The sequence below is a fragment of the Crocodylus porosus genome, unplaced genomic scaffold (assembly GCF_001723895.1).
Source record: "Crocodylus porosus isolate Cpor-Errol unplaced genomic scaffold, CroPor_comp1, whole genome shotgun sequence".
NCBI classification, from domain to species: Eukaryota; Metazoa; Chordata; order Crocodylia; family Crocodylidae; genus Crocodylus; species Crocodylus porosus.
In genome coordinates, this window is record NW_017728943.1 from 105,209,813 (window position 1) to 105,221,215 (window position 11,403).

At 41.8% G+C, this 11,403-nt stretch overlaps 1 protein-coding gene and 1 long non-coding RNA gene across 4 annotated transcripts in view; one reads left to right on the forward strand and one right to left on the reverse strand.

Moving 5' to 3' along the window:
• FRMD1 (FERM domain containing 1) overlaps nt 1-5,933 on the forward strand; it is a 44,941-nt gene extending 39,008 nt beyond the window's left edge. For 2 of the 3 annotated variants that reach the window (XM_019549948.1, XM_019549949.1), the window contains 4 exons: nt 738-1,073; nt 1,198-1,317; nt 2,474-2,574; nt 5,063-5,933. In XM_019549948.1, coding sequence (XP_019405493.1) covers nt 738-1,073; nt 1,198-1,317; nt 2,474-2,574; nt 5,063-5,350 — 845 coding nt within the window. In that variant the 3' untranslated portion in view covers nt 5,351-5,933. The remainder of the gene's footprint in view (nt 1-737; nt 1,074-1,197; nt 1,318-2,473; nt 2,575-5,062) is intronic. The other variant, XM_019549950.1, reaches the window with a different exon arrangement.
• The window catches only part of LOC109320036, a 20,621-nt gene extending 13,006 nt beyond the window's left edge, over nt 1-7,615 (reverse strand). Inside the window, exon 1 of the long non-coding RNA XR_002103702.1 lies at nt 6,747-7,615. This is a non-coding gene — a long non-coding RNA (uncharacterized LOC109320036). The remainder of the gene's footprint in view (nt 1-6,746) is intronic.
• Nucleotides 7,616-11,403: the final 3,788 nt, after the last annotated feature.

Sequence of the window (11,403 nt, forward strand, 5' to 3'; positions counted from 1 at the left end):
ACACCTTCAAGAGTAAATTGGATGCTTATCTTGCTGGGATCCTATGACCCCAGCTGACTTCCTGCCCTTCGGGTGGGGGGCTGGACTCGATGATCTTCCAAGGTCCCTTCAGCCCTAATGTCTGTGAAATCTATGAAACAGGACTACCTCCATCCCTTCCTGTCCTATGTCCCTGTCTTCCCATACTCTCTATAGAAAGTTGTGGGGAGGGCCTCAGTCAAAATTATATTCTCAGGTCGATGGTGCCACTCTTTCATCCAGTTCCACCTAGAAGGGACCTACAGAGGTCACCTAGTCCAGTCCCCTGCCTGAGGGAAGATCCCTATCCAAACCATCCTATACAAATCCATAATGTAAACTCTTTGTTAAACCACTGTCAACCCTGGCACAACAAGACCTAACACCCTAACCTGCCATAAATTAGGGGAACCATGGCAGCCAACATCCTACTTCTAGAAAAGGTTGTTAATATATGCTCAGGAAATCCCAAGTAAAGGGCCATGCCCCCTGCTACGGAGGAAGGCAAAAACCCCACAGTTCATACCAGGTTGCTGTACTGGAAAAGCAGTAGATGCTATAGTCCCATATTAAATGCAGGATAAACTCCTTTATTGGGAGTCCTACCCCTTCTTGATAATGGTTTCACTCAGGTCCCAGAACTGACTGAGTTCCTTTGCCTTGACTCTTGCTCTTGACTTTTTTAACCCCTTTTCGTTCGTTCTTTCTTGACTGTGCAGAGAAGAAGCGTTATCGGGAATCCTATATCAGTGACACTCTGGAAATGGACCTTGACCCATCAGATAAGCATTCCCATGGCAGTGGCAGTAGCGGGGGCAGTGGGAGGAACAATCGCCTGTCTCGCCAGTCCACGGGGAGCCATGGCAGCTCACACACATCGGGCATCGAGGCCGACTCAAGGCACCGGATATCAGTAGAAATGTCAGTGGATGAGCCCTTCAGCATCGATCGGGTACATCGAAAGGAAAAATCATGTAGCTCAACCATCAGCTATGGCAGTTCCGGCATTGACAGCGGAAGCAAAGGGAGAGCTGAAGATGACTCTCAAGATGGTGGTAAGGAGTAGAGAACTTTAGTCGGTAGCAGCCTTCTTTTGCAGCAGAACAAGGAAGTAATGAAATTTTAAAATGGCTTGGAAGGGCAGAAAGATGATATTAACAGCTCTCTTGTCTCTTGCAGAGGTTGAACTGGCAGTGGATGAGCCAGAGGAGATGCCCATTGATGCTCCTTTAGACAGAAACCAGGTGCGGGCGGAAAAGGAAAGTCATCCTCTGGCTCTAGACACTGCTAGTTGCCCAGGTGAGGGAGTCTTCTCTATTCACTTGGTGATTCTCTTAAGGTTTCATGAAGTGTTTCTCAAGGTTGGCAAGTGCAGCATAATCCAAATGAGAAGCTTAAGCAGCTGGGGGGGAGGTGTAATTAGCTCTGCTTTACAGTTGTTGTCTCCTTTTATGACTTTGAGACAAAATTTGAAGTCAGATTATATAGAGGTGTAAGATAGTAAACCCTGTTGCACTATTGTCTTCCCTGCTGGCCTGCTTTTTTCCCCCTTCTTCAGCTTATCCCAAAATGTAATTGGGCTTTATTCAAGTGACAGCACAGAGAGAAATTCTTGAAAACTTTTTAAAACTTTGGTAACCAAAGAATTTAACTTGCCATGTATCATTTCCTGCAGAAAAAGCAGTCACTAAGCTAGATGCAGCAATGGCTGGGTGAGGTTCTGTGGTCTATAGTACTCAGGAAGTCCAAAGTAAATGATTCTAGTGGTCCTCTCTGGCCCTAAAAGTTTTATCAGTCTGTGTCCTAAAAGCAGGTGAGATTGCAATGACTAGGAAACCAACCAATAGAAAGAAATATAGCCCTTTATAATGCTGTCTTTCTAATTATGAACTTTGGAGTCAATGCTAAAGGTTAAAGATGCATGAATATTAGAGAGTAGAGCTCACTGACTTTTGCAGGTAACAGTCAAGTGATGGATATATGTACAAGAAAAGGGGGCTGCAAGTGTGTGTGTGTGTGTGTGTGTTTGTGTGTGTGCACACATGCAGGAAAAGGCTATATAGTGTAGACAGAAAGTGGTTGTATAAATTTGTGTCTGTGTAGCTGAAGTTTGTGCATGTTAACGTGTACAGAAGAAACGTGTGTGTGCACATGCATGCACAGGAAAGGGGGCCAACCCTATGTAACAGTACAGTGTGTGTGTGTGTGTGTGTGTGTGTAAAACTGACGTGTTAACGCATATACAAGAAATGTGTATGTGTGTGTAGCTGAAGCCTGTGTGTTAAGGCTTACCGAAAGGCACAACTTGCACCTTGTGCAAGGTGGTGGTTTGGATGATGCAGAACTAGTTGGGCATAATTATTTAAGGAAGTGTGGTATTTTCCCACAAACCTGTGCAAATTTATAATGACCTGTGATTTATAATAATGGTTTATTTCATTTTTCTGCTCTGCAGCCATTGATCAGAAGTCGCTTTCCGTGGTACAAGTCACATTGATAAAAATGAGAGGTCAAAGTGTGGAATCCCTTCAGCAGGTGAGAAGGAAAAATGGTCAGGTGGGTCAATCCATACAATAGTCTAATTTGCACTGCTTTAAATCAGATTAGTAATGTGGTACTGGAGGTACACAAGAATAATTGAGACCAGCTGTTAGCCACTGATTTCTACCACAAGTTGAATGTGGAAGCCGCATTTGGATCCAGAAAGTTTTGAAGTAAGCAACACTGAAATCTTGCGAGCTGTCTTTTTTTCTGGTTTTTATGCTGCTAAACAGCAGAGAGCGCGGGCTATTTCATGGTTTGGATCCCAACCTAAAGTCAAGAGCATACAATTAGATTTGGATCTAAGATGTAAACTCCATCTTTTCCAAACTCCTGAAGTTGCAAGAGATTCAAATCTTTGGGTCTGGTTTTGCTTCATCTCTAGTTGCAACTTTTTCTTTGATTGTTGTATGCTTTTAAAACAAACAAAAAAAAATTGTCTTTTTTTTTTTTTTTTTTTTTTTTTTTTCCAACTTCTGTGAAAAGGAAACTATGCAGAGCAAAAAGGCACATACTGGCATATCTGCACATGATGCTACGTCATAGTAGGAGTATGTTATGGCCACGTAACGTTGGCAGGCACAAACCATGCCATCACAGCTACGTCACCATAGCGACACACACTCCTTCGGTATAGTGCGTTGCTACAGTGACACTGGGGCTAAAAATAACTGTGCACTGGTGGCACAGCGCAGTGCAGGCTGTTACTGCACTGTCATTTAGTAGTTTCAAAAGTACCCTCCTTTCCAAAGGAAGTACTAAATGATGGGGCAGTAATGACAGTGCTGTAGGAGCACATGTAGACATACCTTCTGTATAGGAAGCAAGTCTGTGCTGCTCCATGAGAAATATATCTTTTATTTACAGTCCTCTCAACTTTATTTTTCAAAGTGTGGCTGTAATTAGAAGGAAGAAAACATGGCAGTGACTCTGCTACTGTGAGGTTCTCTGTTTATTACCTGTGTGACACCAGATCAAATGGACCAGCTAGAAAGAGGGCACCTGCTTCTCTCTTTTCCCTTTAATTTGCAGGGTCTGCAATTTACTTCTTGGCCTTTTTCCCCAAGATGACTCTTCTTTTTTTTCTGGACATAGTGTCAACAGTGATTTTTTTAATATGTGAAAAAATTTTAAAATCCTACGACTACATTTATTTTAAGTGGCTCAAACACATAGGGAGAAGATACCTTGAATAAGGGGGTCTTTTTACAGTCAGTCTTCCTTCTTACTATGCACATTTACAGTCTTTTCTACTATTAGTTAGCATGCCGCTCCCAATTCTGATACCTTATAAGTTTTTTTTATAAGAATAATTCTGTAACATTTTTCTCATAGTTACTTCTTTTAACCTATGGCTAACGTGTGGTCAGATGACAAATTTGGTTATATAACATGAATGATCAGTATGCTACTTGCTTTGGAACTTATTTACATAGCGTGCAAATGAACAAATGCATTATGGCTAACCTTTCAGCAGAACTGTGCTGTGGATGGCTAACTGCTCCTATTTCGCCTTTGCAAGCAAACTCAAGCCAGAGGCTAAGTGCTTTTGAAATCTGTTGTGTGCATTTTCATTTCACTTTCACTATGATCTTCTCTTCTGCTACTGTGGGGAAGAGATCTAATGAACTGAAAAATTGTTTCGACTTAATATTCCTAAAATTAATCCTAGAGTTAATTTCAGGAATAATCATATAAGACCCAGGACAGTAAAGATCAGCTGGTTGAATTGGGCAGTGTCCCAGCTGATCAGTAATTCATCAATAAAAGCCAAGTTGCTGTTGCTTCTGCAAGACTAAACATGCCTCTAAAAATTACTATTGGTTTATTTCTCTTATTTTTCCATTTTTTCCTATAATCTGTTAATTGACTCTTCTTGGCACTTGTATAGAACTTAGGCACATTAGCCCCTCGCTTCTTTTTTTTTCAATGTATTTTCTGAACCTTCCTTTTTATCTTTTATGACAAACCTGAGGAAGGATACGTCAATACTTGAAAGGTTGTCTGCCACCCATGTAGTCAGTCCAATAAAAGATCCCACCCATGAACTCTGGCCTCTCATACTTCCTGGACCCTCACGGCTACACTGTCACTTCAGTGCTTTACCTTGTAACATTTTAATGTTCTAATACTTTTTTTTGTCCTTTTATTTTATTTATTTATTTTTAAATATATTGTCAGTGGCTGACCAGACCAGCTCTGCCAAAAAGTGTCATTTCAGCCAGTCCTGTCAAATGCTTCATCCTTGTAATCGGTACTGGGGATGCAGCACGCAGAGATCAGAAGCTGAAGGAAATAAAAAGGCAGCTGACTGAATTCAGTTTCCTAATGCCTCACAGCATCATTAAGCTAATGTTTTTAGGAAAACTGATGGGGTTGGTTTGAGGGAACTTGGAACACTTCGAACAACTGATAAGCAGTAGTAGTCAGCATCCCTAAGCTATATGAGGGCTGTTTCTGAGCACATAATCATTTTCTCATGTGTGTCTTACTGACCTGGCAGGTGGGACAGCCCAAGGGAAGGAACTGCCCAGACCAGCACAGCCAGAGTTTGGATGATATCCGTCTTTATAAACATCGGCATCCACCAGTAAGCACCATGTTATCTTCGGACACATCCCACAGCTACACATTTGGCTGTGCTCTGGAGGATAAGTTGGCCAGCTATGGTTGTGTTTACTCCACAACAGACTGCAAAACGAAGTCTGCCCTCTATGGCAAGAGATCCATGAACTGCCTGTCACTGGATCTTTTGGGAGAAGACCAGCTTCCAGAAGAGTTTGTGGTGTAGTCGGGTTTTGGGAGCTGTTAAACCATGGGACAGTTTATCTTGGTAATGAAAGCTGTTATATATACCTCGCTAACACATGATGTAATCACTTTGGTTCTTGCAGGTGACCATAAACCACTTTTTCCCCTATCAAGTGATTTCTTAAGTAGTGTCATAACCCTACAAACCTGACTGAAGTGCAAATGAATTAGAGTAACACTTTATTTTTTAACATATGCTGGGACTGAAATATCTGTCTTTTTACTCGGCACAAAACTAAAGTGGCCTGCACCATGAGCATTGATGCTACTTTTTTTTAAATACCAGAAGGCAGATGGATCTAAACACCTAATTTGTTTAGTAAGTCATTTAATTACCTGAAGGATTGCTGATTCTACATGGATCTAAAAAAGAGACATTGTATTTCCTGGCGTTCCCTCATATTTCATGCTGTTACCACTCAAGTCCAATGTTTTGGTCACCAAGTTCACTTTTTCCTGCAGGGTGCTGACTGCTGTCAGTTTTCTCCTGCAGTACATCTCAGTCCCTCTGCAAGGGTGGTGGAAGTGCTAAAGATCTGTGCTATAGAAGGTGCTGCTTTCTTGAAAATTAATGGAAGCTGTGCCTTTAACTTTGCTAGGTGGAAGATCAGCTGCCCTGGGAGTTTTCTTAGTTTTCTTCCCTTTAACTTACAACCAAATGTATTGCTGTTTTAATTGCATTTCAGAGCAACATGCTAGGAACTATCAGTCCCTTAACATGACTACGGACCTGCTAGTGTGGATTCCTAAAACACATTATTCATCCTTAAGTTGTTTAGGAAATGTTGAGTCCAGTGCTTCCAAGAGTTTATTTTCCCAAAGAAATAACATAAGCATGCTAAGTGATGGCTCCTCAAGAAGGAAGTGTGACTAAAGAAGTTGTTCAGGCATAATCACCTCTACTTAGATCATAAAGAATTCTATATGAATTCACTTTCTCATTTTGGGAGGCACACAGAGAGGAAGTAGATTTTGGAGGGTGACTAAAGTAGTCGGTGGTAGTGTCCAGTAATAGCTTTGGTTAGGGCATTCATAAAGGGATGGAAGACTATCTAGGGTTCCTGATGTTGTGTTTATAGCTGATTCGTTGTGCATGTATTTGGGGCAAATATAGAAGCGTGTCTGTTGGCTTTGAGAGGATTGTGCTATATGACAAAAAACAAAAACTCCTAGCCAGGTCATAAGAGGGAGGCTGTCTGTCTTTACTTGGTTCTGTGTTATGTCTTCCCCTTTTTTTACAACAAACAGCACTTGGGAAAGAGGACATAGGACAACCACTGCCCCATCTGAGACAGGTTCTGTTACTAATACAAGTTTCGTAAGTCCACTTCTGAGACCACTGTTTTAAAAAAAAGAACAAAAACAAAAAAAAAAACACAAGCACAAAGAATGTGAAACGTCATCATAATGACTTAGGAACTTTTTGCATTGTACTGATCTGCTTGTATTAAAAAGATGAAGCTATTAGAATTAGAAAGTTTTTTAAATTTTATAATTGATTTTTATGTGTTGGAGAAAGGTCCCAGTAACTTTTAGTATGACTTTGAGAAAACAGTATTTCTATACCGATTTTAAACTATTGCTACCACGCTTCAAGTGCTATGTGTTTAGCTTCTCTGGCTCACAAAAACTGGTAAAACTTTTTTATTTCTTAAAAAAGTTGATAAATCTTGAATGTGTATGTGCTGCATACTACTGGTGTGTGTGTGTATATGTGTATATATATATCTTTATTTATTCATAGTGGTGAGTGATATAACTCCAAATTCTGGGTTGTCTTCTCTTGTTGGACTGTACAGTTCTCCTTAACATAGATGCAGGTTCACAGATGTATACAAAGGGAAGAAAAGACCCATTTTTTTCCTACCTAGATGATGAGCAAGTCAACCTGTATCTTACAAACACTGAATATCTATTATGCAAGCTTTTGTATTCGTATGGTATTACTGTCCTTACTAGTATTGTATTTTGTTTTTTAAATTTAGAAATTCTGCTTTATTAGTTCATTTTAAGATTAGCTGTGGTAGGGGTAAAATAAGCATTTATCTACTGTTATTCTGTAACTACTGTAGATTTCTTTTGGGGGGAGGGGGTTGTACAGTTGTAATATACTCTTGGCATAATCACTCTATTTTAATGGCAAATGTTTCTCCTTTCCATGAAAGGAATTTTTGTATACAAATAAAATATATATGATTATATGGACAAACATAATAAAGGATGGCTAGAATAAGAGCTTGGCTGGTTTAGGGGATATATGCACATAATGCTTTCTCTAGAGGTACTTGGGGTGAGGAGCTGCATATTTAGTAGCTCGTGACCATTTTCACAGTGTCTGTGTATGCACATGAGACACTAACCCAAAGAAGCACGGTGGGAGGACATGTGGTTACCCTATCTAAGATGCCATATCTGAGGTCCCTACATTCCTTGCTCCCACACAGCAGCAGCAGCAGCCCACCCACCTGCCTGTTGCACCATGCTGCTCCACCTCCCCACCAGCCTTTGGCCCAGGACTTTTGACTAGCCAGCCAGGACTGGCCTACAGAATCTGGGACTGTCGCAGCCAAACCAGCACATGTAGTTACCCTGCCTCTGGGAGACGGTCTGTGTCCAAATAGTAATAGGTTTCTTTGCCTGCTAGAGACCCATCTCATTTCTTCAATAACTTCAGCAAAGTGGGCAGAGCTTGCTGTGGGGGAGAGGGTGGATTCCAGCCTGACTCAGAGCAGCAGTGATTCCTCTATACCTCCAGTCTAGCGAAGCAATGGGGGAAAGAAATAATCACCATAATGAGGGAGCAAGTCTTTTGATCTGCTGCTAGGAATTGCAGGGGTCGGCAGTGTTTTTGGGCAGCGCACCAAAAACACCCACAACCTTGACTTGGATGATGGGGGATAGGGGGCCTTCAAGGGGCCCAGTCCTTGTGGCAGCAAAGCCCCAGTCCCTTCCCCACCGTCTGCCCTGAGGTGTGCATGCCAAGCAAAATGCCTTCACATGCAACACTGGCACCCATGCTAGGGGTTGCCTACCCCTGAATTAGTGATAAGCAGTTGAACTAAAAGGAGCAGCGTGTTGCCACCTGAGGCATACAAGTGCTTATAACCTAAAAGGAGGCTAGCAAGAGCTCAAGACAGTTGCATTTTCATCAAAATGTAATTTGGAGAAAACATGTATTCAAATAAAAATAAAACTTACATCATGAAAAGCTTTTTTTTGGCCAAATGTGGAATTGGGGGTGGTGGTAAAAATGTTGTTCTTGAAAACCCTTCCCTTGCCGGCCCCCGCCCCACTTATCGTCATTCCCTTCATCAGAAGAGAATTGTAAAAGTGATTGGTGTGCTCTCAACCAACTCAAAATACAGGGGAAGGTCTTTTAAAGCTCTTTAGGCAATGGGGGTGGGGAGAAGTCCCCAAGCCAGCAATTCTCAACCAGGGTGTCAGGGCAGTGTTTGCACTGTTGGGTGTACAAACATGCTTCTCAAAATCCATAGATTTCAAATAGGATTTCATAGTTCAAAAACATTCTGACCTGGATTTTTTTTTTTTAGTTCTTTCTAAAGAATGTCTCTTTTTTTAATTCTGTAGTCAAAAACTGAGTGAAAACTAAGAACTGACACTTTCCAAGGGATGTCTTGCACCAAAAAAGATTGAGAACCACTGCCCTAGTGTTATGAGTCTTGAGAGAGAATGATTATGACCCTCACTGACCTGCTACTTGTTTCACTGTGCTATCAACTCAAAATCTCCTTTCCATCCTGCAGGGTTGTTGATTGTAGCTGTGTTGGTCTAAGGCCATAGGCAGGCAAAGTTCTTTGGGTAGATGTGATAGCTTTTATTAGACCAACTAAATATGTAGTTGGAAAAAAGTTCTTTGCAAGCTTTCAGGCACAAACACCTGCCTGACTAAGGTTTCCAGGTTATAGCCATATTGGTCTAAAGGCAAAAGGAATCAAAACTTGTGGTAGAGGTGATATTGTGTATGAGACTAACTAAATTTTTGCAAAAACAATACTTGAATTGCAAGCTTTCGGGCACAAGCAACCTTCTTCAGGCCTGACTAAGGGTGTTTGTGCCCACAAGCTTGCAAAGTAATTTTTTTCCAACTGTTTAGTTGGTCTAATAAAAGGTATTGCATCTACCCAAAGAAGCCGGCCTGCCTTTCTAGGCTGGCACTTGAAACAAATGATTTTTCCCTCAAAAATATGCCCTTCTCGGTCTCTCTAAACATACTGTTAGGAATGACTGGCATTGTCCCTTCAAAGCACAAGAGGGCACTGGTGTAGTTCTACAGCCACAAAAGCAGCTCCCAGCAGGAGATCTGTAATTCGGCCAGGTCCTTTATGCAGTCCTTGCTGCAGTGAGCAGCTGTACAAGGACTGACAATGCATTAAAAAAAAAAAAAAAAGACAGACTCTTCAGGTATCTAGTTAAAGGTGAGCACAGGCAATCCAGTAAGAAATTGCAGGTTTGCCTGGTCCTAGGCTTGGGCTGCGATCCCTTGAGTCTTTCAGCATTTTGGTCTGTTCCGGGGCTGGGGGCTGGCTGCTGTCTGTAGGATTTTCCCTTACTTGTACTTGTAATTTTGCTCTCCCATCCCCCCGCCCCACCCTCCAGTTCCTCTACCTGCTTCACCTTTTGATGACAGATCTTAAGCTTTGTTTACAATCCTTCTGTTATCTTGTCTGCACAATTCATCCTCTGGGTTTGGACTGGGTTATGCTGAACAGTTGCATTTATTGATGCACTTGGAACAACAGGGCATAATCCCCTGTTATGGTAAGTACATTATAAGTAAGTGGCTTCAGTTTTTTCAAAATGGGTCTTACAGGGGAAAAGTGCCATAATAATACTGCCCTGCACAGCTCTTGCACACTACTTCTTTCAGTACTACTGGTGCTTTCTTGCTGAACTCAGTAGTCTTCACTGCTGCTCTTTTCTCTTTGCAGTCTAAATATATTGTCAGGATGCACTGGACCACAATAATATACATTCCGTCGTATAGGTAGACTCCTATGAAAGTATGGGATCCACGAAATAAGTTGCTAAATAAGAAGGGATGGCCATGTAGATTTGTTTCACTCCTCCTCGCCTGCTGAGATAAAGTGCCACGTATTGTTGTTTCTACTGATTCTGGACAAGAAAATGATAGGAAGCAAACTTGTCTCTAATGTAAACCATTTATGCTTGTGGCAGGCCTGCAACTAAGGGATGTGCATGTGGTCAGACTAAAGTTCACTGTGTATATTTAGTGGAGGCAAAAGAACTGAGAGTTGACAGTGACCACTGACTGACCTGGAGTAAGTCGCCTGTTCCAAAATGGATGAGTCAGATCTTTTTTTCTAGCTAGGGTCTGAGGCAATATGGACACATGATGTCAACTGTGCCAAGACTGTGTGTGCTTGGTGTGATGCTGTGAACTACTACTTAGGACTCCCTGGGGACCGCTGAACTTATTTATCTTGAGAGTCTAAGGCTGAATATGATTAGCGGTTTGAAAAAGCAGGGACTAAGAGGTGAAGCGTAAGTGTTAGCATATATCTTGGAGTACAAGAGACAGCCATGCTAAAATCTTTTCTACTGGCACATGGCCCGAGGTAAGGATAGAGAGAGTGAGAACCACAAAGTCCCTACTTACAGATGAGCACTAAAGAAAGCAGCATGGACAAAAATGAAGATTTTTTTTTTCTTTTCTCTGCTCAAAGCCTTTGTCCATAGCTTGATTCAGACTTTTCAAAGGTCCAGGCAAGTTCTGTTGACATTTTTCTTCGTGGCTGCTTTTAAACCCTTCGGCTGGATCCAAACATGCAGTGCCACAAACCACAGGGAGTTGCCTCCTAATCAGTGCAAGGTGCTAATTTCAGCACTGGGGCAAAATTTGCTACTGGGATTTCCCAGTAGGGGAAAAAAAATGACCCAAAAACCTGGGGGGAAAAGCAACACAAACCACACCAAAATGGTGGATGGGGGGGACAAATGCAAGGACGACAGGGCAGCAGGCTACTTGGTCTCCCATCTCCATATGCTGTGGAG